General features: G+C 38.0%; 1 protein-coding gene across 1 annotated transcript in view; it reads right to left on the reverse strand.

Moving 5' to 3' along the window:
* Positions 1-2,353: 2,353 nt before the first annotated feature.
* LOC115220628 (acidic phospholipase A2 PLA-1) overlaps positions 2,354-25,651 on the reverse strand; it is a 24,899-nt gene continuing 1,601 nt past the window's right edge. Inside the window, exons 2-6 of the mRNA XM_029790772.2 lie at positions 12,780-12,941; positions 10,966-11,055; positions 9,225-9,390; positions 7,180-7,292; positions 2,354-2,511 (exon numbers count right to left, since the gene is read on the reverse strand). Coding sequence (XP_029646632.1) covers positions 2,387-2,511; positions 7,180-7,292; positions 9,225-9,390; positions 10,966-11,055; positions 12,780-12,804 — 519 coding nt within the window. The 5' untranslated portion in view covers positions 12,805-12,941 and the 3' untranslated portion in view covers positions 2,354-2,386. The remainder of the gene's footprint in view (positions 2,512-7,179; positions 7,293-9,224; positions 9,391-10,965; positions 11,056-12,779; positions 12,942-25,651) is intronic.

Genomic DNA, 25,651 nt, shown 5'->3' on the forward strand with positions numbered 1-25,651 from the left:
AGACGTGATCTCAACACCACGACGTTGTTGATTGTCTGACCTGCAACGCGGAGTCTAATTAAATAAAACGTGCCGCTTACGAAATAACTAAGAAGGGAACCTACTACCGGCTTCAATGTGTACGGAACCCTTTCCAGGTCAAATTTCTTACGAAACAAACTGTTTTTATCAATTTTCAAAATAATCAACAATTTCGAGGGATTTAACAAAATATTTTTTTATTAAGAAAGCAAAAGGAATCCTTAATTCAGCTGGATGTTTAAACATGACAAAAGTTCTTATATAAAAATTATGACTTGACAATGGAACTTCAATGCGGTCATTCGAAATAGCAGCCAAATCTCCCTCAAATCACAAGTTGCTGTCTTGGATAAAATGGAACAACACATTGGATAAAGGAGAGCCAGATATAAAAAAGACAGGATGGTCACGACTTGAACGCCTTTGATCTTTGGTTTGCTCGGTTAGCTGACTCGAGGCTAAACTATGATATAAAATTAAGATGACGGGTTCCAATCTAAATATAGGCATTTTAAAACTCAACAAAACAGAAACTTTATTTTCTAATTTATTCTGTTGTTTTGGGTTAGTGAAGAGGAGGAGCAGGGAGAGTCTCTATGACTTTGGTAGCGATAGTAGGTGGAGAGAAGGGAGAGGTGTCCATGACCTTGGTAGTAGTAGGAGGAGGAGGTGTCCATGACCGTGTTACTGTTGTTGTTGTTGTTGTTGCTCACATTCAATATCTGAACATTTACTGGCAAAATACACCGAGGTCGCTTCCCAAGAAGAAACGATTCGTCAGTGAGAAATTCTTATGGCAATGTGAAAAGACACTTAAAATTTTAGACACATCTTCCTATTCTAAGAAGTATCTGGTTGTGTCACAGATTTCTCGGTCATTATTTATATAATACTAGCAAGAAAGACATATTGGATATGCGAGTCCTTGGGTCTCTTAAAATGACGGGTGATCACGGGTAGGCTCTCTTTAGTTACGGCTACTTGATCAAGGCTGACCGGAAGTTAGATAGCAACAACAGGCAGACAGATGTGTGTGTATGCGCGCGCATTTATATGTATGTATATATATATATTTTTTTTTCTCGCCCTTTTTAAGCCTAGCCAGGCTCATGGGCCCGGTTTCCCGGTTTCTGTGGCGTATGTGTTCACCCCAGATGGACGGGACGCCAGTCCATCGCAGCGTTACTCAAGAAACAGGAAGAAAGAGTGAGAGAAAGTCGGAGGGAAAGAGTACAACAGGGGTCGCCACCACCCCTGCCGGAGCCTCGTGGAGCTTTTAGGTGTTTTCGCTCAATAAACACACACAACGCCCGGTCTGGGAATCGAAACCGCGGTCCTCCGACCGCGAGTCTGCTGCCCTAACCACTGGGCCATTGCGCCTCCACACACACACACACACACACACACACACACACACACATATATATATTAGTCAGTCGCCATGATAGATCGTTAGCCACTACACACATTTTTTCTCTCCTTGTTTTTTTCTGTGTCCCTTTCTGTAGAAGAGCGTAGGCTCGAAACGTAAAAGAATTTTTCTATTCCTGAGCGTTATACTAATACATCTGTTTGTTTTCTACACCACCTGTCTTCGTCTTTTGTCTTTTTCGTAAACTCTACCTATATATATATATATATATATATATATATATATATATATATATATATATATATATATATAATAAATATTAGGGAATAAATCCAAATTTACAAGGAAAAATGAGTTCATAGTTTAAAACTCGCTAAGAAGGTTTAGAAACCACCTGAAGAATGTCTAAGATGACACGAAACGATCGTAGTGGTTATTCATTTGTTAAATTTTAATTTATATAAATTATTTTATGTATTGACTTAAGTCTTTCTTTGTTTGATTTGCATAATAGTGGTTTTGTCTCTAATTTGTTATAATATATATATATATATATATTATATATATATATATATATATATATATATATATATATATATTATATATATATATATATATATATCTCTCTCTATATATATATATATATATATATATATATATATATATACATACATACACACACGCATGAATGGGCAGGTAGATAGAAAGATAGATAGACAGTTCGCCAGAAAGAGAACATTGTAAACTGTCAAGTTTACAACGTTATGATTGCTTATAACAGTGACTCATTCCAACCCTATCACAAGCGGAAGAAGCATTCATTGCATACGAATATACATTGCAATATCAATGACAAAGCATGCTCCACTGATCTTTTCAGTCCACTGTTCGATTCGGCAGTCGGCTATCCTGTCTCTCTCAGTGAATTCACATAAAACAACAAAAACAAAAGAAACAAAATCAAAGAGAAACAACGGGGCAAGGCATTTTCTTTTATTCCGTACATTGATATAAATCATAATTTGTTAGTTGTTGATTAAAGTGTTGTATATTGTCAGCCAGGCATTCTGCTAACTGCATGTCACACTCACAGACTATTGACGGACAATACCGGGGATCTGAAAAAAAAAAAAAGAAAAAAAAAAGGAATATTTCTGATAAATGACATTGGTTTTAGGGTGAAGGTATATAATCAATGACATCGATATCTCTTACATCTAATTGGTACTTATTTACAAGCCCGAGCTGGCTAAAACGTTAGCACACCGGGCGAAATGCTTAGCGGTATTTCGTCCGCCGTTACGTTCTGAGTTCAAATTCCGCCGAGGTGGACTTTGCCTTTCATCCTTTCGGGGTCGATTAAGTAAGTACCAGTTACACACTGGGGTCGATATAATCGACTTAATTCTTTTGTCTGTCCTTGTTTGTCTTCTCTGTGTTTAGCCCCTTGTGGGTAGTAAAGAAATAGGTACTTATTTACCAAAGCCCTGAAGAACCAATGTAGACCTTGGTAGGATACAAACACAGAATGGAAAGATTAACTACACTGTAAAGCATTAGTGGTGAAGCTTGGAAGCTGCAGCGATTGACGAAATGGTGGACTTAAGAATATATTCAACCACGGTAGTGGTTGAATGATATATGTAAAGCGGTTGAATTAGATCCGTCCTTTAATTTGGAGGTTTCCAAAAAAGATTTCTAATAGTGATTCTTTTATATTTTGTTGGTTGTTTAGAGGCGTAAATTTGCGAATATGAAAATAATCCATGTATATGATGTGTTGTGAATGTATGGAAAGAAATCCCATAAAACGCAACAATTTAGTTAAAAATGGAGAAGTGCAGCTGTTACAATATATAAGAGAATTTTAATTCATGCAGACGATCGTTTCGTACAGCTATATAAAAATAATGCAAATTCATGATAGAACTGAACTGAATTAAATTAAATTAATTTTAAAAATTATAAATCACTGTACTCTTCAGTGCAAGAAGTAAAAACAAAATTTTTTTACAAAGGACTTGATAAAGGAAATAGCAGAAAAGAATCTAGGAGATTCATGTTTATCCTTATGAGAAAAAGAGAGGTGAGTCCAGTTAGGTATTAACTATAACTAGTTTTTAGTTATAGTTGCAGTCGGTGCTGGTGTTTCTGCTGCTTAATGCGTTACCGCTGCCGCCGCCTCCACTGTTGCCATTGTTGTCGTCGATGTTGTTGGGTGCACGCCCAGGATTAACATCGACAGCAGCCACAGCACCATCGGCAACAGCAGTAGCAGCAGCACCAACACTACGGCCAGGGATGATTACTGTAACGGCAACAACTACAGTGACATCACCAGACCCACGCCCTGTTATAACAGCACCAGTGACAGCTCCAGCAACAGCAGTGGCAACAACAACTCCAGGCCCGGAGCCAACGTAAGATACACCAGAGGCGTGTACACAACCAGCATTTAAGTTTAGAGATACATCGGGGCGGCCGGAACTGCCTTCAAGTGGCACCAGTACAACTACAGGTACTCTTTTAGGGTTCCACTAAGACTTATGTCACGTCCCTGGCCAGTCACATGTGGCACCATATGGATGAAGAAATAAAATTAAATGGAGGATCATAGAGCATCCGGGGTCCTATATAAACGGGAGCGGACGAGGCAAGTATCTTGAAAGACTTACTGGACCCAAGATCTTTCTTAAACTTAAGACACCAGATCTATAGCCACTGCCCACATTTCAAACGTTACCTGCTGCAGGCGTAGGATTCCCCATTCGTAAAAAGTAAAACGTACTTATGGACTGGAACCAGCCTAAGGGCGGATATTCGCTGTCTGCCCTTTAGGTTTATAATATTTGCTAACCGGACCGGTTTAAGGGAGATAACTTGTTCCGTTTAAGACTCAGAGAATGTATATTATTCTTTTGTTTACAAATTAACCGATCGTAACAGTTTTTTTCCTCCAGTTTGGAGAGAGGTTAAAATTCCCGCGGCCATTGGAGTCTGACGTGTCGTCTATGAAGCTAGGCGCTTTATGGATGCGAAACTATTGATCACTCTCCACACACACACACGCACACATATATACACGTGACAGGCTTATTTCACATTCCATCTACCATATCTACTCATGATTTTGGTCAGCCCAGGTGCCACTTAGTGGGATTGCACCCGGAGATATGTGATTGGGAAGGCAAACTTCTTACCACCACACAACGGCGATTGCACCAATTTCTCAATGTATATGTATTATTATTATTAAATAGTTATATCTATTAAATATTAACGATTACGGTCCTATGACGGAGTCGGTATGTAGTCGCTTTACTTGTTAAAAATAGCTGACAAATATCTCTCTAATCACAGCCTAACACTTTAGAATGTTCCCTCGTTGCTCTGCTGTATTCAGCATAGCACCGTAGAGGTGCGTAACTTAGTGGTTAGGGTAAATGACTCACGATCGTAAGGTTATGAGTTCGATTCCCGGCAGCACGTCGTGCCCTTGAGAAAGGCACTTTTTGCCACGTTGCTCCAGTTTACTCAGCAAGCAAAAATGAATTGTACCTGTATTTCAAAGGGCCAGCCTTGTCACATTCTGTGTCACGATGAATCTCCCTGAGAACTACGTTAAGGGTGTGCGTGTCTGTGGAATACTCAGCCACTTGCACATTAATTTCACGAGCTGGCTGTTCCGTTGGTCGGATCAAATGGCACCCTCGTCGTCGTAAGCGACGGAGTGTCAGTATGGTACACTACATTGTTGCTCAGGATTATATGGCTACACTGTATGGTTATATTCCATTGACTAAGAACCAATAAAGAAGCTGCTACGTTGTCGATCGTCTTACTAGAAATGGCAACCAATTTTTTTGAAATCACACTATATCCTCTTATAAAAAGGAAGGTCGTATTTGATAATATAGCTGTAGGTAAAAGAGAGGCGGGAGTACCATTAACCATTACTTCTGTCTTGTTTTTGGTACCTGACGAATTTAATACTGCTGGTTGTGTCCCGTGTTTTTTCCTTAGATTCACGTGAAATCATACAAGTGGAGTGTTGTTTCAATATATTTATATCACTTCATCATGTATTGTGAGACGATATTGAAGAAGTGTGTTGAACTTAAAACTCAGCAGAAGGGCGGAACAGTTGGCACTATGTAATGATGACAGTACTTTCAAGATCTTCGAGATATAAATTCCTGTTTATCTTCCTATCATCGGTTCCATGGCTATTAATGACTTTGTTGGAATTCAAACAGCAAACTACAACTCAAAACTGTTCTAGGAATGATTAACGCGAATGGAATGAATAAAAGCTTAAAGGTGACTTGCACTCTTCATAAACGCTGATTTCGAATATTGGCACAAATCTATCCATTTTGAGGAAAAGTACTGACAGTTATTTACCGACCACAGCGGGATGAAGGAGGGGCTAGTTTTACACTGGTAAGATTTGAACTTAGACATTTTGAGGAACGGCATCGATATTTAGTTGTAAACGAAATAAACTTTTCTACTGTAGGCAAAAAGCCTGAAATTTTTTTTTGGGAGGAGAATAGTCGATTGCATACCTCCCAGTGCTCAACTGGTATTCATTTTATCGACTTCGAAAGGAAAAGTCGGTATCAGCGGAATTTGAACTCAGAACGTAGCGGTAAATGAAATACCTATTTCTTTACTACCCACAAGGGGCTAAACATAGAGGGGACAAGCAAGGACAGACAAACTGATTAAGTCGATTACATCGACCCCAGTGCATAACTGGTACTTAATTTATCGATCTCGAAAGGATGAAAGGCAAAGTCGACCTCGGCGGAATTTGAACTCACAACGTAACGGCAGACGAAATAACGCTCAGCATTTCACCCGGCGGGCTAACGATTCTGCCATCGCGCCGCCTTGGTTGTAACGAAATAATATAAGACATTTAATAAAGTGCTCTTCCGACTCTATCGCCTCGACCTACCAACCTCTACTTTACATAAAATTTAATTTCTGGAATCGAACATTTGCTACTCATTTGAAACATAACTGAAAAATAAAAGAGATCTTTAATTTCAGTGGAATTTGAATCAGGCCAGAGAGAATCACAGCTAATTACCACAAAGTAATTACGACTCTCTACTAATTTTTCTATTCACAACCTCCACACGACATAAATTCTAACAAGTGCAGAGTAAAAAGGTTTTGGTTATATTTCAAGAGAAAGCCACTTCCAGAAATTGCCAAATATTTTTGTAACAAATCGTTGACACTTTCAATGTTGTTTCAGCGTGTGTGGATCTGAAGAAACATAGCAAAGAGCCAATATAATGGTCGGCTTTCCAAAGAGGATGGTTAGGGTTTGATTGGGATTCGGGGCAGAATTTTGGAAATATGGAATTTTGGAATGTGGAAAAAATAGTACCCGAATACCGAAGGTAGAGTAATACGATTTTTACTCTACCTCCGGTATTCGAGTACTATTTTTTTCCACCTTGTTTCGCATTTACGTGCTTACTCTGGTGTAACTCGCTCCTTCTTTAGAAAGTTTGAGCGACTCTCCACAAGTAGGAAGACGAAACAGCTGAAAGAAATGGAACTTTACTCATTGGATTTATCCCTACGTTCTGAGTTCAAATTCCGCCAAGGTCGACTTTGCCTTTCCTCTTTTCGGGGTCGATAAATTAAGTACCAGTTACGCAACGGGGTCGAAGTAATCAACTAACCCCCACTCTCCTCCAAATTTCAGGCCTTATGCCTGTAGTAGAAAGGATTTTATGGAGCATGTAAAAAGTTAGTATACTCACTGTCAGTACAGGCACAGTAATGTGTATAGCAGTGATACGTATAATGTGTTAATGGTAAATACAGAAAGTTGCAGTTGATGGAACCATAACACAAGTCGTGATCAAAACAGCATCTGAAAGAAACAAAACAAAGAGGGAAAACGAAACTAACAGTTTGGAATATTTTAAAGAATTTTCTAAAGTTTTCAAATCTCAGTAAGAAATACTAATGTTCTAATAAAATCTTTTGATCATAAAAATTTATAAACAGATGCAAACTCAAATGGCTTACATTAGTAGAGGATCGAAAAATGAATATTTTGAATTTTAAATTATGTTTTTATATTGTAAAATACATAAACTGACTTCAACAAGAAATTAGAAACGGCGGTGACGTCACAGTTCCCCGGGAAAATTGCCATTGCTTTAATGATCTTGCAAACTGTTGACTTGGTGATAATCTACGTTCTACGTCTCTGAATCTAAATCCTGGCAAGATATTCTTTTCTTTTCCAGTCGATAAATAAAAATAACATCGATAAATGAAATACCAATCATAGACTGATCGATGGCGTCTAGTAAGTATAACTGGAAGGAAGGTGAAGAAAACTAAGTTTGTATACTTTCATGTTAAAAAACAGCATTTGTTAAGTATGTCACCAGAGGTCGTTAATGTCGTTGAGTGTGGCTATGGCTAAGGTTGCGTTTATAATAATTACATTTAATTCAGGAATGGCTAAACTCAACTAACCAAAAAAAAGTACTGGACTGCAGAAATAACCAGCAGAATAGTGGAAGTGACAAATTGGCGAAACACTTGTTAATTTTAAAGTGCTGCTCGCTGCCTGAATAGAGCGGGTCCATAGGGTAACGATGGAGTGCGCTATTTGAGCTGTTATACGTCTTGGCCACGAATACAACCTTTATAAAAAAAATCTGGCCACTGACCTTACAGGTGGTTGTTTTGTATCCAATATACTCGGCCAACCAAATTCTAATTACGTAAGCACAATGTAATACTTTTAAGAGAATGTATAATCGATTATCACGCCGGGCGAAATGCGTAGCCGTATTTCGTCTGCCGTTACGTTCTGAGTTCAAATTCCGCTGAGGTCGACTTTGTCTTTCATCCTTTCGGGGTCGATAAATTAAGTACCAGTTACGCACTGGGGTCGATATAATCGACTTAATCCGTTTGTCTGTCCTTGCTTGTCCTCTTTGTGTTTAGCTCCTTGTGGGCAGTAAAGAAATAGGTATAATCGATTAAATTAAACCCTAATATTTGACCGGTGCTTTATTTTAGCGATACCAGAATGACGAAAGGCAAAATCGATCCGCAAGTCGGAGAGTTTCAGTCTCAGAACTAAGTTAAAATCAAAAGACAAAAAAACAAAACAAAACAAAAGAAAGCAACCCCCCCCAAAAGCAACAAAAAACAAAAACAAACAAATATAAACAAACAGGCGCAGGAGTGGCTGTGTGGCAAGTAGCTTGTTTACCAACCACATGGTTCTGGGTTCAGTCCCACTGCGTGGCACCTTGGGCAAGTGACTTCTACTATAGCCTCGAGCCGACCAAAGCCTTGTGAGTGGATTTGGTAGACGGAAACTGAAAGAAGCCCGTCGTATATATGTATATATATATATATGTGTGTGTGTGTTTGTCCCCCTAGCATTGCTTGACAACCGATGCTGGTGTGTTTATGTCCCCGTTACTTAGCGGTTCGGCAAAAGAGACCGATAGAATAAGTACTGGTCTTACAAAAGAATAAGTCCCAGGGTCAAGTTGCTCGATTAAAGGCGGTGCTCCAGTATGGCAACAGTCAAATGACTGAAACAAGTAAAAGAGTAAAAGAGTAAATAGAGTAAACAAACAAACCTTGCTTAATTAAACTGAAATTTCCATCGAAAACAAAACAGAAAAAAATGAACTGAATTAAAGTAATTAATTTTAAGAACGAAGATAAACTGAATTGAACTGAAAGAGTCCCCATTAATCACCCATCAAAAAAAAAAAAAAGAAAAAAAAAGGTAAAATAATTCCAGATATTGTATTATATAGCTTACTGATCAATGGAATCTAAAGGCTTCTTGCCACGTGATCCCAGGCCACAGAAGCAGCCATAACCATAGAATTGCTTGCAGGTTTTATTGGTGTAAGTTTCAATCAGTTTACAATTGTCAAGGAAAGATCGTTTTAGCCTGGTTTTGTTCCATGTAAATTCTAAATCCACTGCAGGAGATAAGAAAAGAAATATATTAGAAATAATACACATAATTTGTGATTTGTAAGCAAGTAGCCCAACATCTTACGCCCCTATTTTGCTGCAGCCTTAATTTTACTGCAAGTGTCACTGAGGAGTTCAAATCAGGTCGAAACATTGACTACCAATCCATTGGTATTCAGAGCGAAGCCATGAATTTTTTTTTAGATAAAAGTCCCTGAGAAGTTTCTATGACAAAATATTACATCTACTATCGTTCTACGATTGCATAAACGTTATAAATGTTATGAACATCAGTATTGTACATTACATACAAACATACATATATATATAGACACACACACACACACATGCACGCACACACATACCCCTCACACGTGTATATATATATATATATATAAGTTCAGCGAAATTTAGATTCAAATGAATATGGTACTTAAGTCAGATGCACCAGAATTTTGTACGGTATTACCCATATAAATCCATGGGGTGATTATAATCAAAGTAAGCAACAAGGATATCCAAGGTAGAGTAGTACAATTGTTTCATGCTACTTCATTTTATTAAACATTTCCAATTGACATGGAAATAAATGTATGCATTGATTGAAAATCTCTATGAATAGCTGAAGATTGCTCAACATTTTAAAACTGATGTAATACTTACAATGTTTAATAAAATGATGTAGTATGAAACGATCGTACCAAATTAGCGAAGGTATTCTTGTTGCTTACTTTGATTATATATATATATATATATATATAATATATATATATATATATATATATATATATATATATATATTATATATATATATATATATACAAGCGCAGACATGGCAGTATCGATTTACGTACCTATCTCTGTCGGTCTGTCTTTCTGTATCTCTCTCTCTCTTTCTCTCTCTCTCTTTCTCTCTCTCTCTCTCTCTTCTCTCTCTCTCTCTCTCTCTCTGTCTCCATGTGTGTGTGAAAAAACAGAAAAAATCTTGTAACATCGCTCGCGTGATTCGACCTCCCGCCCTACACACACACACACACACAATGCAATCAAAGAAGCATAAAATGTGTAGTCTCATGAAATTTCTAATGGAATTAGAACTATGATAGAAGGAGTTCCAGCTTTGACCATCATGTCTTTTTGAATATCAAATGTAACATTATAGAATCCGTCTTTGATTGGAGGTTGTGATTTGAGGAGATATAGTACCTATTTCTCGCAAGTCATGAGACCGAGAAGAGGCTGCAGTTTCCGAGAAAGAAAAGGCAACTTATTTCGGGGAAGCGATTAGTGAATGATGCTGAATAATTATAAGCAAGTGAAACAGCGAGAATCAAAATGATGAGATTCGTTCTTAACGCATAGCGGCAGATTTGAACGTGAATATGGCAATCACTGTTCTGTTTCGCCTTCAGAGAACAACTTCTCTCTTCAGGCGATATATGTTGACAACGCTCACGATATAGTGATGTAGGAGGGCTTTGAGAAACGTAAAGGCACACAAGTGAATAGGTCATGGTGTTTACGTTTACAAATTTTACTGATAGTGGCTTTCAGCTACGTTACATAAAAGCTATACTCACCGCAGGAAAGAATGAAAATAACAGCTATCAGCAACAGGGAAACAATAATTAACGTTGAACGCCAACACACAGACTTTCCTTCTGGGATTCCTTGAAAATGAAAGGAAAATAAATGAAATAAGCAATTATCAAGTTATGTTGGTCATTTAGTTATTGTTAACATTTAATTACAAGAAGCACTGTTAAATCAATGATAGCAAAGGGAAAAGGAAAAACTACCAGTCAGTCAACGACTAATATTATTTGCGTTTTTCTGGCAACTTTGAACATGTTTTAACTTTATTCTGACCTCATAAGTAAAGTATATACTTCAGCATCATTGCAAAAGTGGTGGACAATAATTTCGCGGATTCCCATGACTCTCTGTCTCCATCCAATTCCTTATTTTATGAATTTGAAAAGGGAGCCTGTCCATTACACAACTATGGACACCGCTCCAATGGATGCGTTACAAGTCCTCTCTTGATAAAGTCTGGTGATCCTAGGATTCCTCCACTCAGCGTCAATGTAAAGAAGCAATGTTGACTCTGAGTGAACAATATTCACTCTGTGAATGTACAAGGTCGTACATTCACTGGCGTTGGTAAATTGATTTGTGTGGCGAATAATTAACTGCGACATGCCATCAACGCAGAAAGACAAAAAGGGACCCATATTTACGCTAGTATTGACATATTTAATGCTAGCAACATAAAGCAAAACACATTTCATTGCTAGAAGGAAGCAATGGTAATAGTTGTGCAGCTCCCGACGAACAGCTTTTGTGAAAACTGGGTTCTCGACATGGTCATTAAGCTCTGCAGAAATTTTGGGAGCTGTACTTTTGTGATCCTTTCTAACAATTCGCGTAAGAGTTCAACGGTCCCTATCTGGAAGTTTTGGTTTTCTTCCAGTGTTTTATTTCGACGAGGAAGTTTTCCCTCTTTCTTAAAGGCTGTCATTACTTTCGAGACAGTACTTCTTGATACACCAAACATTTCGGCTGTTTTCGTTACGCTAGCGCCTGCCATACGAGCACCAACAATTTGACCTCTTTGAAAGTCCGATAGATCTGTCATCTTAATGAATTTTAATTACCTTTTTCTGATGATATCTGAAAAGAAACAGCAATTTTAGCAAAACATATTAAGTAACACTAATAATACATCTGTTTTATAGATATTTTAAAATTATGATGCTATGATGCTAGGTGTTTCCATTATTTTGTCCAACTCCTTTATATATATATATATATATATATATTATATATATATATATATATATATATATATATATTATATATATATATATATATATATAACTAATGTAGGATAAAATTTTCGGGAAAAAATTTTTTTATCAATGGCCAGCATATCAAAAAATACCTTTAAAGGTTAAATTTATTAATAATTTACAAAATAAGAGCAAAAGAAAAGTTCTAATGCCAAATATGCCGAAAAAAAGACAAAAAATTGTCAATAACCATTATAATTTATGGGTCTCGAAACAAACCGATAGAAATTTCTAAAAAATCCGTTATTACCGTATTGGTCCCAATTTCGGGGTTAATTCATAAGAATTTTTCCCTCTTCAGCGATAAATACGTGAGATATAAGTGAAATACTTACTCATACCCATGGGAAAAGCAAGTAAATTATTGTATATATATATATATATATTATATATATATATATATATATATATTTATACACACACATACACACAGAGACACACACATACACACACACATAAATGTACGTACGTACGTACGTACGTACTTGCTCACATGCATACGAAGTAAATACAAGATGAAAACATAAAAGGAAATTTCTCACCTGTGTGTGGGTCCCGAGGCTTCATTTTTGAAAGATTTCTTTTTGGTTTGATTTGAGAAAAAGTTAACTCGATCACTTTTCTGAAAGCCAGTCTCTTTTTAACATAGGTAAAGTATTTGTTTTCAAAGAAATCTTCTCCGAACGTTTACCATGTTGAGATTTCTGGAATAGTAAATATATTGAATATTGGAATATACAGATGTATAAAATGTCCCGAACAACTAACCCCTAATTAAATTAATTGGAACCAATTACGGCTAAGCTTCTATCGTCGAAGAAAAAAATTATCATTGATTGCCCCCTTCAAATGTTTCGCTTTGTGCCCAATTAGGTGATCATAATTACCATAATAATGATTATTATTATATAAACACGATAGCAGACTGAGGCAGTACAGCCAATGGTTCTGAGATCCTTTTTTTTTTTTACTTACGTAGTATTTCAGAGCAAACAAAATATTTTGGCGCACTTTCTCCATACAAAACGTATTTATGTATTTGCATTTATAAATGAAAATCATTGTAAGTTACTGGAGTTTTTTTATTCAATAAATTAAAATTATTAATTCCAGTTTGTGTTTTTAACATTTTAAAAATGTATTTTTTTTTATTTCCGAGGTGCACCTACCTATATTATATGTATTTCTTTACTACCCACAAGGGGCTAAACATAGAGGGGACAAACAAAGACAGATAAACAGATTAAGTCAATTACATCGACCCCAGTGCGTAACTGGTACTTATTTAAACGACCCCGAAAGGACGAAAGGCAAAGTCGACCTCGGCGGAATTTGAACTCAGAACGTAGCGGCGGACGAAATACGGTTACGCATTTCGCCCGGGGTGCTAACGTTTCTGCCAGCTCGCCGCCGTATATTATAAGATACTTCGGTGCGTACCAGCGCACCGGTCGGCAAACATCGTGGTGGCAAAATGCCTTGCGGTATTTCGTCTCATCCTACGTTCTGAGTTCAAGGCCAAATTTGCTTTCATTCTTTTAGAACCAAATTACTGACCAGGTTTTACTCGGGCTGATTTTATCGACTTCAGATGTGGCTCTGGAACCTCTCTTATAAAAATCTATCGTTTTAGACAGCGGAATGATTAAAAATGATAGCTGCGTTACTAGATTAAGTACCTTACAGGTATTTAGTTTTCTCCCTTTCCGCTCTGAGTTTATATCACGCCACGGTTGATATTTAATCGATTACATAAGGTCTTGGTTTCACTATACAACGGGTGCATAATTTCAGATCTTTTCACATTTAATTTGTCAAAACTCAGTTTACATTTTCAGTTGTGAAGGATTAAATAAAAACTGGTACCAGTAAGAGACTACGGTCCTATCAATTGATTACACAAAAAGAACAATAAGCGTCTGATAAGCAGATATGATAAAATTTGTAATAAAAGTATCAAGTTAGAACATAGTCGTGTTTTCAATAAACACAAATACATATGCATGCATTCATGCATGCGTATATATATATACATACATGCATGCATACATACATGGATGTATACATGCATACATGCGTACATGCATACATGCATGTATGCATACATGCATGCATACATATGTACATACATACGTACATACATACATGCATACATATATACATAAATAAATACATTTATATGTGTGGGAATTTTTGCCTGCACACATATACAATTGTTATTGTTGGTTTATAAATAGCAACTTTGTATATAATTTCATCTATAATATAATCTTCTTTTGTTCGTTGCACCCACAAAGTACGAGAGTAAACTTTAATACAACTGATTGAATGATATCTGAAGTGGCCAATTGTGAACTAACAATAACAAATGTATAAGTGCCTGCACACACACACACACACACACACACACACACACACACACACACACACACACACACACACACACATACACACACACACGCACACAAACGCAAATACATACGCATACACACACACAAACTCAAATACATACGCATACACACACATACACATAAAGATATACACACATGAAAAAGTTTACATGTGTCTGTATGTGTCTATTTGTGCGTGTGTGTGTATGTGTGTGTAGGTGGGTGTATGGGTGTATGTGTATATATAGATTTGTGTTTGTCTGCGCGTGTATGTGTGTGTGCGTGTGTGTAGATTGCTAGATGCGTCACGTGTAAAGTAAACAATGAAAAAAACAAAGTAAAGTAAATTCAATGAAAACCGACGGAAACTCTTGAGAAAATGTCGAAGAGTGGATGTATTTTTGAAGACGGAATGAAGTCTGGAGCTGTTATTTCTTTACTAAAATACCGTAGCATTTCACTATAAACTTGGTTAATATGGAACCAAAATGAAGGAACCAGCTGCTTTCTCTTTTACTGACAACATCGGAATAATATGGAGGAGTCTATTAAATTCCAATAAAGACCAACACCACAATGGTCAGATCTCAACAATTTCGTTTTGGTTTGTCAATAAAGTTTTGTCCCATCAAGTAAAATAGAAAATGCTTGATGGAGGGAAAATAGAAAATGAAAAATAAAAGAAAATATAAACAAACAATGTCCACCATTTTGGGCAAAGTTTTATTGCAGAGAATCTAGTCGTAGAAGAAATTAATCCGAGAAATTACGATATTTTACACAAACGCTCGCACGCACACACACACACATACATACACACACACACACACGCACACACATACACACACACACACACACAAAAACACACGCACCTATTCACACACACACACGCCCACTCACACTCGCACACACATTTTATGATGCGCTTCTAAATATTTTCTGTTGATCAGAATTTGACCAACGAGTTGATTGGTCAACCAAACGGTATGGTATCAGACACCCACCAAAGTTTGTGCGTAATGGGTTCGAACCAGAAGCCAGGTGCATATGACGAACTTGTTAACCCAGGGCCTTATTTGCACTCATCTCAAATCCACTAAAGCATTTCTAGTGTTAAATTAAAAAAATGCACATTCAAATATCTTATAGAAAGGGCATAAAGTGGCGAGAGTTTGACTGAAAGAACTTCATTTGAGCAATCGACTTCCAACATACGGGGGAATGAGTCTTACAATAAAAACAATCCAATAACCAATTCCGTTTCATTCACTGAAGAAATGAGATAAGTCTCCAGGCATCAAATATTTATATTATTTTGATTGACCATTATTGGTAAACAGCGATTGCACTGAGTGTGTGTGTGATTAAATCTGTGGAATTGAGAGAGAACGTTTATTGTGGTTCGGAGTATTTGTGTGACGAAAGCCAAACGGCTAAGACTACGAATCAAAACCTCCTTGCGCTCTCTACACCCCAGGCACACACCAAAGCCTAGACTTAAGGTGTGTGTGCGTGTCTGTGCGTGTGCTTGTGTGTATGCATGTGTGTGCGTGCGCGTGCGTGCGTGTATGTGTTTGTTCGTAAGAGAAAGGTTTTTACGTAAAGAATAGTTTTCATTATTTCAATAAGAACAGTGGTGTGTTATCATGATCGCAAGGATAAAAAGTTCTATAAACTGGATGCAAAAATACAAAGACACACAGACACAGACACAACGCAATATATATATATATATATATATATATATATATATATATATATATATATATATATATATATATATATATATATATTTAAGCAACTTATAAACGAGGGCAAAAGAAAATTATTTCTATGCCAATATGCTGATAACAGACTTTTAAATCGCCAATTTCCACATATCATTATATATCCACTACAGAAATATGATTGTGCTGAAATCGAGGAAAGCTAGCCAACAGAATTTAAAAAATTCTGTGGACTAGCTTCCCGATTTCAGCACATCGTATTTCTGTAGTGGATATATAATGATATGTGGAAATTGGCGATTTAAAAGTCTGTTATCAGCATATTGGCATAGAAATAATTTTCTTTTGCCCTCGTTTATAAGTTGTTCATAATTTTAACCTTTAAAGGTATTTTAATATGCTGCCACGTTTTCTTGATGAACTTTTTTCTGTAAAAAGCTTCATCCTATATTAGTATATATATAGCAATATATATATATATATATATATATAATATATATATATATATATATATATATATATATATATATAATATATATATGTATGTATGAGGACTGATCAATAGGTATCAATAAGTATCCAGACTGTTACCATAGTAACGAACCTAAAGCACGCAGAGTAAAGCCGCTTCGCAAAGATAGACCTTGAACTCTGCTGTGCATGCGCACTAAGATTTAACTTCTAGCTCACTTCCGCTGTTTATAGCAGTGCTTGGAAGGAACGTGTGTAGCGTGTGATGTCGCATTGACAAAGAGAGAAAGTAGCCATGACAGTACCTGCTCAGAGGCTTACGCAAAGTTGCAGAAAGTGTATGGAGAGAAGTGTATGAGTCGCACACAAGTGTACAAGTGGTTCAGACGTTTCCAAGATGGCCGAAAAATGTCGATATTGACGAACGTTCCGGGAGACCCGCAACCAGCAGAATTGAGAAAAATACATCGCAGATGCGCGTGCATCTGTGAGGGGAAATCGTCGAATCACTATCCGCGAGTTATCAGAGGATGTGCAGATTAGTTACGGTTCAGTTCAGTCCATTATCACTGAAGATTAGGGAATGAGATACGTGAATGCCAAGTTTGTGCCAAAACTGTTTTCAGCTGACCAAAAAGACACTTGGGTTTCAGTTGCACAAGATCTCCTTGATTCTGTCGAGAATGATGAAAGCTTTGCGTAGGCCTCTGAGCAGGCATCACCAAGCTTTTGGCAAAATTTGATGCAGATTCTCTGTTTAACTTTCTCTGCCATGGTCAATGCGATGATTACACGTTACACACCTTCCTTCCAAGCACTGCAGCAAACAGTGGAAGTGAGCTAGAACGTTAAGATTTAGTGTGGATGCACAGCAGGGTTCATGGTCAATCCGTGTCAAATGGCTTTATTCTCCGTGCTTTAGCTTCGTTACTATGGCAACAGTCCGGATACTTTGCTCTCAGTATCCGGACTTCTCAGAAGAAAAAGTAATCAATGCATGCTGCAATGTTTAGATTTATTAAGAAGCAGCTGATGACTTATCACGTGGTCGCTCAGAGAATCGTGTGACGTGTGATTTTCAGGCAGTTATGAATGAAGTAAATTGTGAGGAAGAGATATGTATTGTTTGACATTCGGTCAGTCGATTGTCATTCGTCTAAACTGGTTAGGTAGTTGTTTGTATTGTAAATTTGTACTGCAAGGTTTGGCAGTTTCGAAGTGGGAGAACCCTTTAGATCTGACTGCGACAGACGGAGGTTAGCTTGATTCTGCAACACTTATAGTGTATGACCTCTGGTGATTATTGGGGTACCATGGGAACATTGTCTAGAACAGCGGTTCTCAATCGCAGGTTCAAGGCCGTATGAGGCCCTCAAGCTTCCTTCTGGCAGACTTCGGCCATTTAAAAAAAATATAATAAAAAGTCCTAATTTAGAAAGTCCTCATGCATGTTTAGAAATACTGGTAACAAAATTAAAATTTGTCGATAAATATCAAATATCCATCTTCAACTGAAATCGTACCATTATCGTTCATTCACTGACTCGAATTTGCGACTTTAGCATAGACATTAAGATACACACACGCACACACACTGGTAAGAAACGGTTATTTAGGCGGCGAGCTGGCAGAAACGTTAGCACGCCGGGCGAAATTCTTAGCCGTATTTCGTCTACTGTTACGTTCTGAGTTCAAATTCCACCGAGGTCGACTTTGCCTTTCATCCTTTCGGGGTCGATAAATTAAGTACCAGTTACGCGCTGGGGTCGATGTAATCGACTTAACCCGTTTGTCTGTCCTTGTCCGTCCCCTCTGTGTTTAGCCCCTTGTGGGCAGTAAAGAAATAGGTTATTTAGGATTACCAATGGCAGAACTGTAAATGAAAATCATTGATCTGCTTGTGCTATGACCTTCGATTACCGGCGTTGCTAAAGAAAGCCACTCAGTCAGATGTTATTCATTCTTTCATCGGCGCATTAATTATCACCCACTGTCGTTCAATGTTGTGACACACTGCAAAATGCATTCTGCAGAATATGACTGGTACCGAGGGGAATCGAGAAAAAGGAAGTTGGAATTCTTAAAGTCAGGGAGTACAAAGCAAGCGAATTTCTGCAAACATGTGATTGTAAAGACGTAACAAAAGAATCAATCATAATTAGCAACCTTCTGGCTCGTCACGTGAAGCCGTATTCAGACGATGAAAGCATGAAACAAGCTATTGTGTGTTCACTGAAGAATATTCTAGCATTCAACAAAAAAACTAAGGAAATACAGCTCAGTAATGTCACAGTAACCCGACAAGTTAAATGAATGTCTAGTGACCTACATGACTAGCTTAGTAAGTTGAAGGATTTTGATTTCTGTTCTATCGCTCTTGACAATAGGTTCTATTGCTACTCTATCACTCTTGCCTCAGTAGATTCTACAAACTTCCACTAGAAGTCAAATCCTTTGCTGAAGGGAAGATTATCTTCCCGTTGCTTAGCAACAAAGAATGGGTTTTTGATTTAGTTTTCATAGTAGATATAATTACTCACCTTTCGACTTTAAACCCCAACCTACAAGGTAAGGACAGACTCTGCCATGAATTGCGCTGCACAGTGTCTGCCTTCATTGCAAAGCTTCGCCTTTGGAAGACGCAAATTGCACGTGGATCTACGACACATTTTCCCTCAGTTTCTGAGCACAAGGACAACGGATCATAGAGTAAGTACAATAGGGTCGTTAGTGACTTGACTGACGAATTTGAACGCCGCTTTGATGACATTAAAGATACTTTGTTCTTGATGAAAATATTTTCAGCACCTATGGAGATAATTGCGGCTACGGCTCCGACGAATTTCAAATGGAACTCCTGGGCTTAGTGTTAGATGTGGATTTGACATTCGCATTTAAGGTTAGTCTGCTACTTGACTTCTAGAGTCGAACCCAAGAGGGGAAATAACTTGAATTGATTGCGAATGCATCATAAAATACCTCTGGTGTGGTTCAACATTTGTATGTAAAGTAGTTTTGATCAAACTGATGGCTATCAAAACAAAATATCGAAACTGATTGACTGACCACCATGTTAACTAGTTTTGCGTACTGCATCTCCCACCATGAATCCACGTTGGAGAAACTAGTAGAAAGTCGAAAGCAAAATCAAGTTTCACTTTAAATTCCATTGCTCTACTATTTTTTTCTTACGGTCTTCCCACGATAAATATAATCATTTTTTTCTTTAAGGTAAGGACATACACTGGATGACAGGCTGTGTAAACATCAAAGCAAATTGCAACACTGCTATTATTTATCTGTTTCTTTATTGCCACAGGGAGCTAAAGATAGAGGGGACAAACAAGGAGAGACAAACGAATTAAGACGATTACATCTACCTCAGTGCGTAACTGGTACTTAATCTATCGACCCCGAAAGGATGAAAGGCAGTCGACTTCGGCGGAATTTGAACTCAGAACGTGAAGACAGACGAAATACCAATTTCTTTACTACCCACAAGGGGCTAACACAGAGAGGACAAACGGATTAAGTCGATTACATCGACCCCAGTGCGTAACTGGCACTTATTTAATTGACCCCGGAAGGATGAAAAGCAAAGTCGACCTCGGCGGTATTTGAACTCAGAACGTAACGGCAGACGAAATACCGCTAGGCATTTCGCCCGGCGTGCTAACATTTCTGCCAGCTCACCGCCTTATTTATTGTTCACTATTTTTGTTGTTTAGTCCTACGTAAGTCCTGTTTCAGTAGGCCGTTCCAACGATGAACATCCCGGCAGCTATTCGGGTATTGTGTATATAAAGATCATATTCTTCATTGATTGCTTCCCTATTTAAAGAGTGTAGGTTATGATTTGAGGGAGATTTATCTGCTTTTTTAAACAGCTCGCACGACCACGTTAGCTGTGTGTGTGTGTGTGTGTGTGTGTGTGTGTGTGTGGTGTGTGTGTGTGTGTGCGCGTGTATGCGTGCGTGCGTGTGTGACTAGAACAGTTATTTGATTTAGGATGTTGCCTTTACAAGGTGCTGATGAAGAAAATGTCATCTTCAAAAATAACGAAGCTGCTTCAAGTGTTGGCCATTTTGTTGCTGTCAGGATTTTGTACTTTAAAACAGCTTCGCCCTGACCTTTGACCTGCTTATGTGCTGAGTCATTGATTGCTTCTACTAAATACACACACACACACACACACACCACACACACACACACACACCACACACATAGAGTTATATATATATGTATATGTGTATATATACACAGATACACACTCACACATGTATGTATGTATATATATATATATATATGTATATGTATATGTATATATTTACATACACACACACACATATAGGTATATATGTATATTTGTGTGCGTGCGTGCGCGTGTGTAAATGTGTATAAATGCACACGCGTGTTTCAGTGCCTGCGTACGCGAATTTATCGGTACGTTTGCGTATGAGAACACGTGCACTGATTCAGTACAAGTATGTTTGTGTCGCTCGTGTTTTTAGCAGTTGGAGGAGGAGGAGGAGGAGGAGGCAGAGGAAGCGTATGTCCCCACCCCATCGTCCCACGGCCGCCGTCACTCTCGCCGCCCCCGCCGCAACCAGCAGAACTGAGAAAAACACATCGCAGCTGTGAGGGGAAATCGTCGAATCAGAGGATGTGCAGGCTAGTTTACGGTTCTGTTCAATCCATTATCACTGAAGATTTGGGTATGGGACGTGTGTCTGCCAAGTTTGTGCCAAAACTGCTTTCAGCTGACCAAAAAGGCGCACCGGTTTCAGTTGGACAAGTTCTCCTTGATTCTGCCGAGAAAATTTTTTGAAAACTTTGCGTAGGCCTTTGAGCAGGTATCGCCAAGCTTTTAGCAAAAATTGATGCAGATTCTGTGCTCAACTTTCTCTGCCATGGTCAATGCGATGATCACATGCCACACACTTTCCTTCCAAGCACTGCTGTAAACAGCGGAAGTGAGCTAGAACGTTGATACTTACTGCGCATACACAGAAGAGTTCAAGGTCAATCAATCTGTGCCAAGCGGCTTCACTCTTTGTGCTCTAGCTTCGTTACTATGGCAACATTGCGGATAAATTGATTCTACCACGTATACATGCTTATATGCTTATATGTATACACACACACACACACACACATATATATATATATATATACATGTACATACATGCATGCATTTATACATATACATGCACATGCATGTATATATATATATATATATATATATATATATTCGGATTTTTTAAATATGCTAAGTCACTGGTTTTAAATGATTAATATCAATTTCTACCCTTATTTAATTTTAAAATTTATATATATATATATATATTATATATATATATACATACACATGTACATATATATCCAGTTGTATATGTATGTACGTACGTATGTATCAATGCACGTATCTATATCCTTATGATTGCAGCTGAGTTGAACCAGTCGGGTGTTAAATTGTTAAAAAAGATGAAGAGTACTAAGGTATGTTATCTCTTACGATAGACATGCTTAAGAACAAGCCTTACCCCCGACCCCCCAGTAAACGAGCAACAGCTGCAGTGGGTGTGTGAGAGTGTGTGTGTGTGTGTGTGTCTGTATGTAGTAGTTTTATCTTCCTCCAAAACACTGCAAAAACGAGAGAAGCTCTGTTGTTTCCTTTGACTTACAAAACGCAGATGTTATTAATGCTAGAATACTGCAGTTAGCCGGAGCTACTCAGACATTATTAACGGCGCTTGTTTGCGTGTTTCACAGCTGAGCACAAAGAGACTTGGTGTTGAAAGAAAAACTGTATCAAGTTCTAATATCCTTTTCTCCTTGTCCAACAAGTAGAAAAGAAATACAAAAAAAAATCAGAACTCTTATTGTTTCTCATTATAAATGTATATTCGTTTATGTAAACATACACAACTATGCGTTTAGCCTGTTAAAATGTATGTATGTATGTATGTATGTATGTATGTATGTATGTATGTATGTATGTATGTATGTATGTATGTATGTGTATGTATGTGTATGTATGTGTGTGTATGTATGTATGTATGTATGTATGTATGTATGTATGTATGTATGTATGTATGTGTATGTATGTGTGTGTGTGTGTATGTATGTATGTATGTATGTGTGTATGTATGTATGTATGTATGTGTATGTATTTATGTCTTTGCACGTATGTGTACTGTAGTGTGTTTGCATGTACGTATGAATAAATGCATGTATCTAAGTTTATATGTAAATATGAATATGTGTGTGTGTATGTGAGTGAGTATATATATATATATATATACAGGCGCAGGAGTGGCTGTGTGGTAAGTGGCTTGCTTACCAGCCACTTGGTTTCGGGTTCAGTCCCACTGTGTGGCACCTTGGGCAAGCGTCTTCTACTATGGCTTCGGGCCGACCAAAGCCTTGTGACTGGATTTGGTAGACGGAAACTGAAAGAAGCCTGTCGTATATATATATATATATATATATATATATATATATATATATATATATATATATATATGGGTGTGTGTTACAACCCCGTAACATCAGCGGTTCGGCAAAAGAGACCGATAGAATAAGTACTAGGTTTACAAAAATAAGTTCGACTAAAGGCAGTGCTCCAGCATGGCCGCAGCCAAATGACTGAAGCAAACAAAGAGTAAATATATAAACATATGCACACACACACACACACACACCACACACACATACACACACACACACACACACACACACAAACACTCCCCACACGTATATACGAGGGGGTACCAAAAAGTAACCGGAAACGTTCTCTGTGGGACTAGCCCCTTGTAGTTCAGGCTTCTGCCGCTAGAAGCAACTTGATGTGATCTTCAGACATCACTGTACCTCCCGGCGGGATTTTTGTGATGGCTGAAACGAAGGGGAAACGGCGGCCGAAAACAGTTCTAGTGCTTAGAAAATGCTGCCATGAAGAAAAACACAGGTTAACAAATGATTTTTGCGCTTTAAGAATGGTCACCTGTCGCTTGTAGACCAACCTCGCTCAGGGCGACTGTCGACTTCCCGAACGAATGAGAACATCATGAAAATTCAGGAACAGCTCTTGGAGGACCGCCATTGAACAACTGACGAACTTGTTGATATGACTGGTGTTTCCTGGGGTTCTTCCCAACGAATTTTGAGGGAGGAATTGCGAATGAAAAAAGTTGCTGCAAAATATTGTGCCCCACTTCCTCACGGAGGATCAAAAGCAGTCACGACTGAATGCATGTCGTGAACTGAAAGCAAAGTTGAGAGTTGATCCGAACCTTTTCCCGAAGGTCATCACTGGTAATGAAAGCTGATGCTACGGCTACGACCAGGAAACGAAGCAGCAATCAAGTCAATGGAAGCATTCAATGTCACCACGCCCTCAAAAAGCGCGTCAAGTGAATTCCAATGTCAAGACGATGCTGATTTGTTTCATCGATGCGAAAGGAATTGTCCATACAGTATTTGTTCCTCCTGGTCAAACTGCTGACCAGGGATTTTATTTGGTAATTCTGAAGCGTTTGCGAAACACGACGGGACGAAATCACCCCGGTCAGTGGCAAAGCGAAGAGTGATGGTTTCATTACGACAATGCGCCTGCACACACCGCCTTGGAGTGTGAGACAGTTTTTGACCAAAAATGGTGTGACCCCATTTACTCACCCTCCCTATACATCCCATCTTGCCCCCTGCAACTTCTTTTTGTTTCCTCGAATGAAAAAAAGTCCTTAAAGGAAAACGTTTTTCAGATGTTGAAGAGGTAAAGAAAAAAAATACGACGTAAGGTACCACTTCGCAAGGCGGCGAGCTCGCAGAATCGTTAGCACGCCGGGCGAAATGCGTAGCCGTATTTCGTCTGCCGTTACGATGTGAATTCAAATTCAACCGAGGTCGACTTTGCCTTTCATCCTTCCGGGGTCTATATATTAAGTACCAGTTACGCATTGGGGTCGATATAATCGACTTAATCCGTTTGTCTGTCCTTGTTTGTCCTCTCTGTGTTTAGCCCCTTGTGGGTAGTAAAGAAATAGGTATTTTGTCTGCCGTTACGTTCTGAGTTCAAGTTCCGCCGAGGTCGACTTTGCCTTTCATCCCCTCGGGGTCGATAAATTAAGTACCTGATACGCACAGGGGTCGATGTAATCGACTTAAGCCCTTTGTCTGTCCTTGTTTGTCCTCTCTGTGTTTAGCCCCTTGTGGGTAGTAAAGAAATAGGCATCACTTCGCAAGAGTTCCAGTACTGCTTCGAACAGTGGAAAACGCGTCTGGACCGATGCATTGCTTCAGATGGAGAATATTTTGAAGGCAATAAAAGTGTAAACATGTAACACTAAGTGGAAAAAAATGATGTTGCAAAATATGTTTCTTTTGGGCACCCATTCGTATATATGTATGCTAACGATTCTGGCAGCTCGCCACCTTAACAACAGCAACAACAACAATTGTACTACCTAGATTGTATTGTACTACATCTAATATGTATATACATGCACAGATTTTTGCATATTCCTTTGCACACGTGGTTATATACATACACAAATTGATACGTTAGTCATACGTACATATATATATACATACATGAATACATGTATGTATGTATGTATGTATGTATGTATGTATGTATGTATGTATGTATGTATGTAAGTATGCATGTATATATACATATATGTATGGGAGTGTGTATATATATATACATATATATACATGTATATTTATACACATACATACATACCTTCATACGTATACATATATATCATACTGTACAAACATACACGTACATACACACACATACACATATAGACACCCACC

Source organism: Octopus sinensis, linkage group LG16 (genome assembly GCF_006345805.1).
Source record: "Octopus sinensis linkage group LG16, ASM634580v1, whole genome shotgun sequence".
NCBI lineage: Eukaryota > Metazoa > Mollusca > Cephalopoda > Octopoda > Octopodidae > Octopus > Octopus sinensis.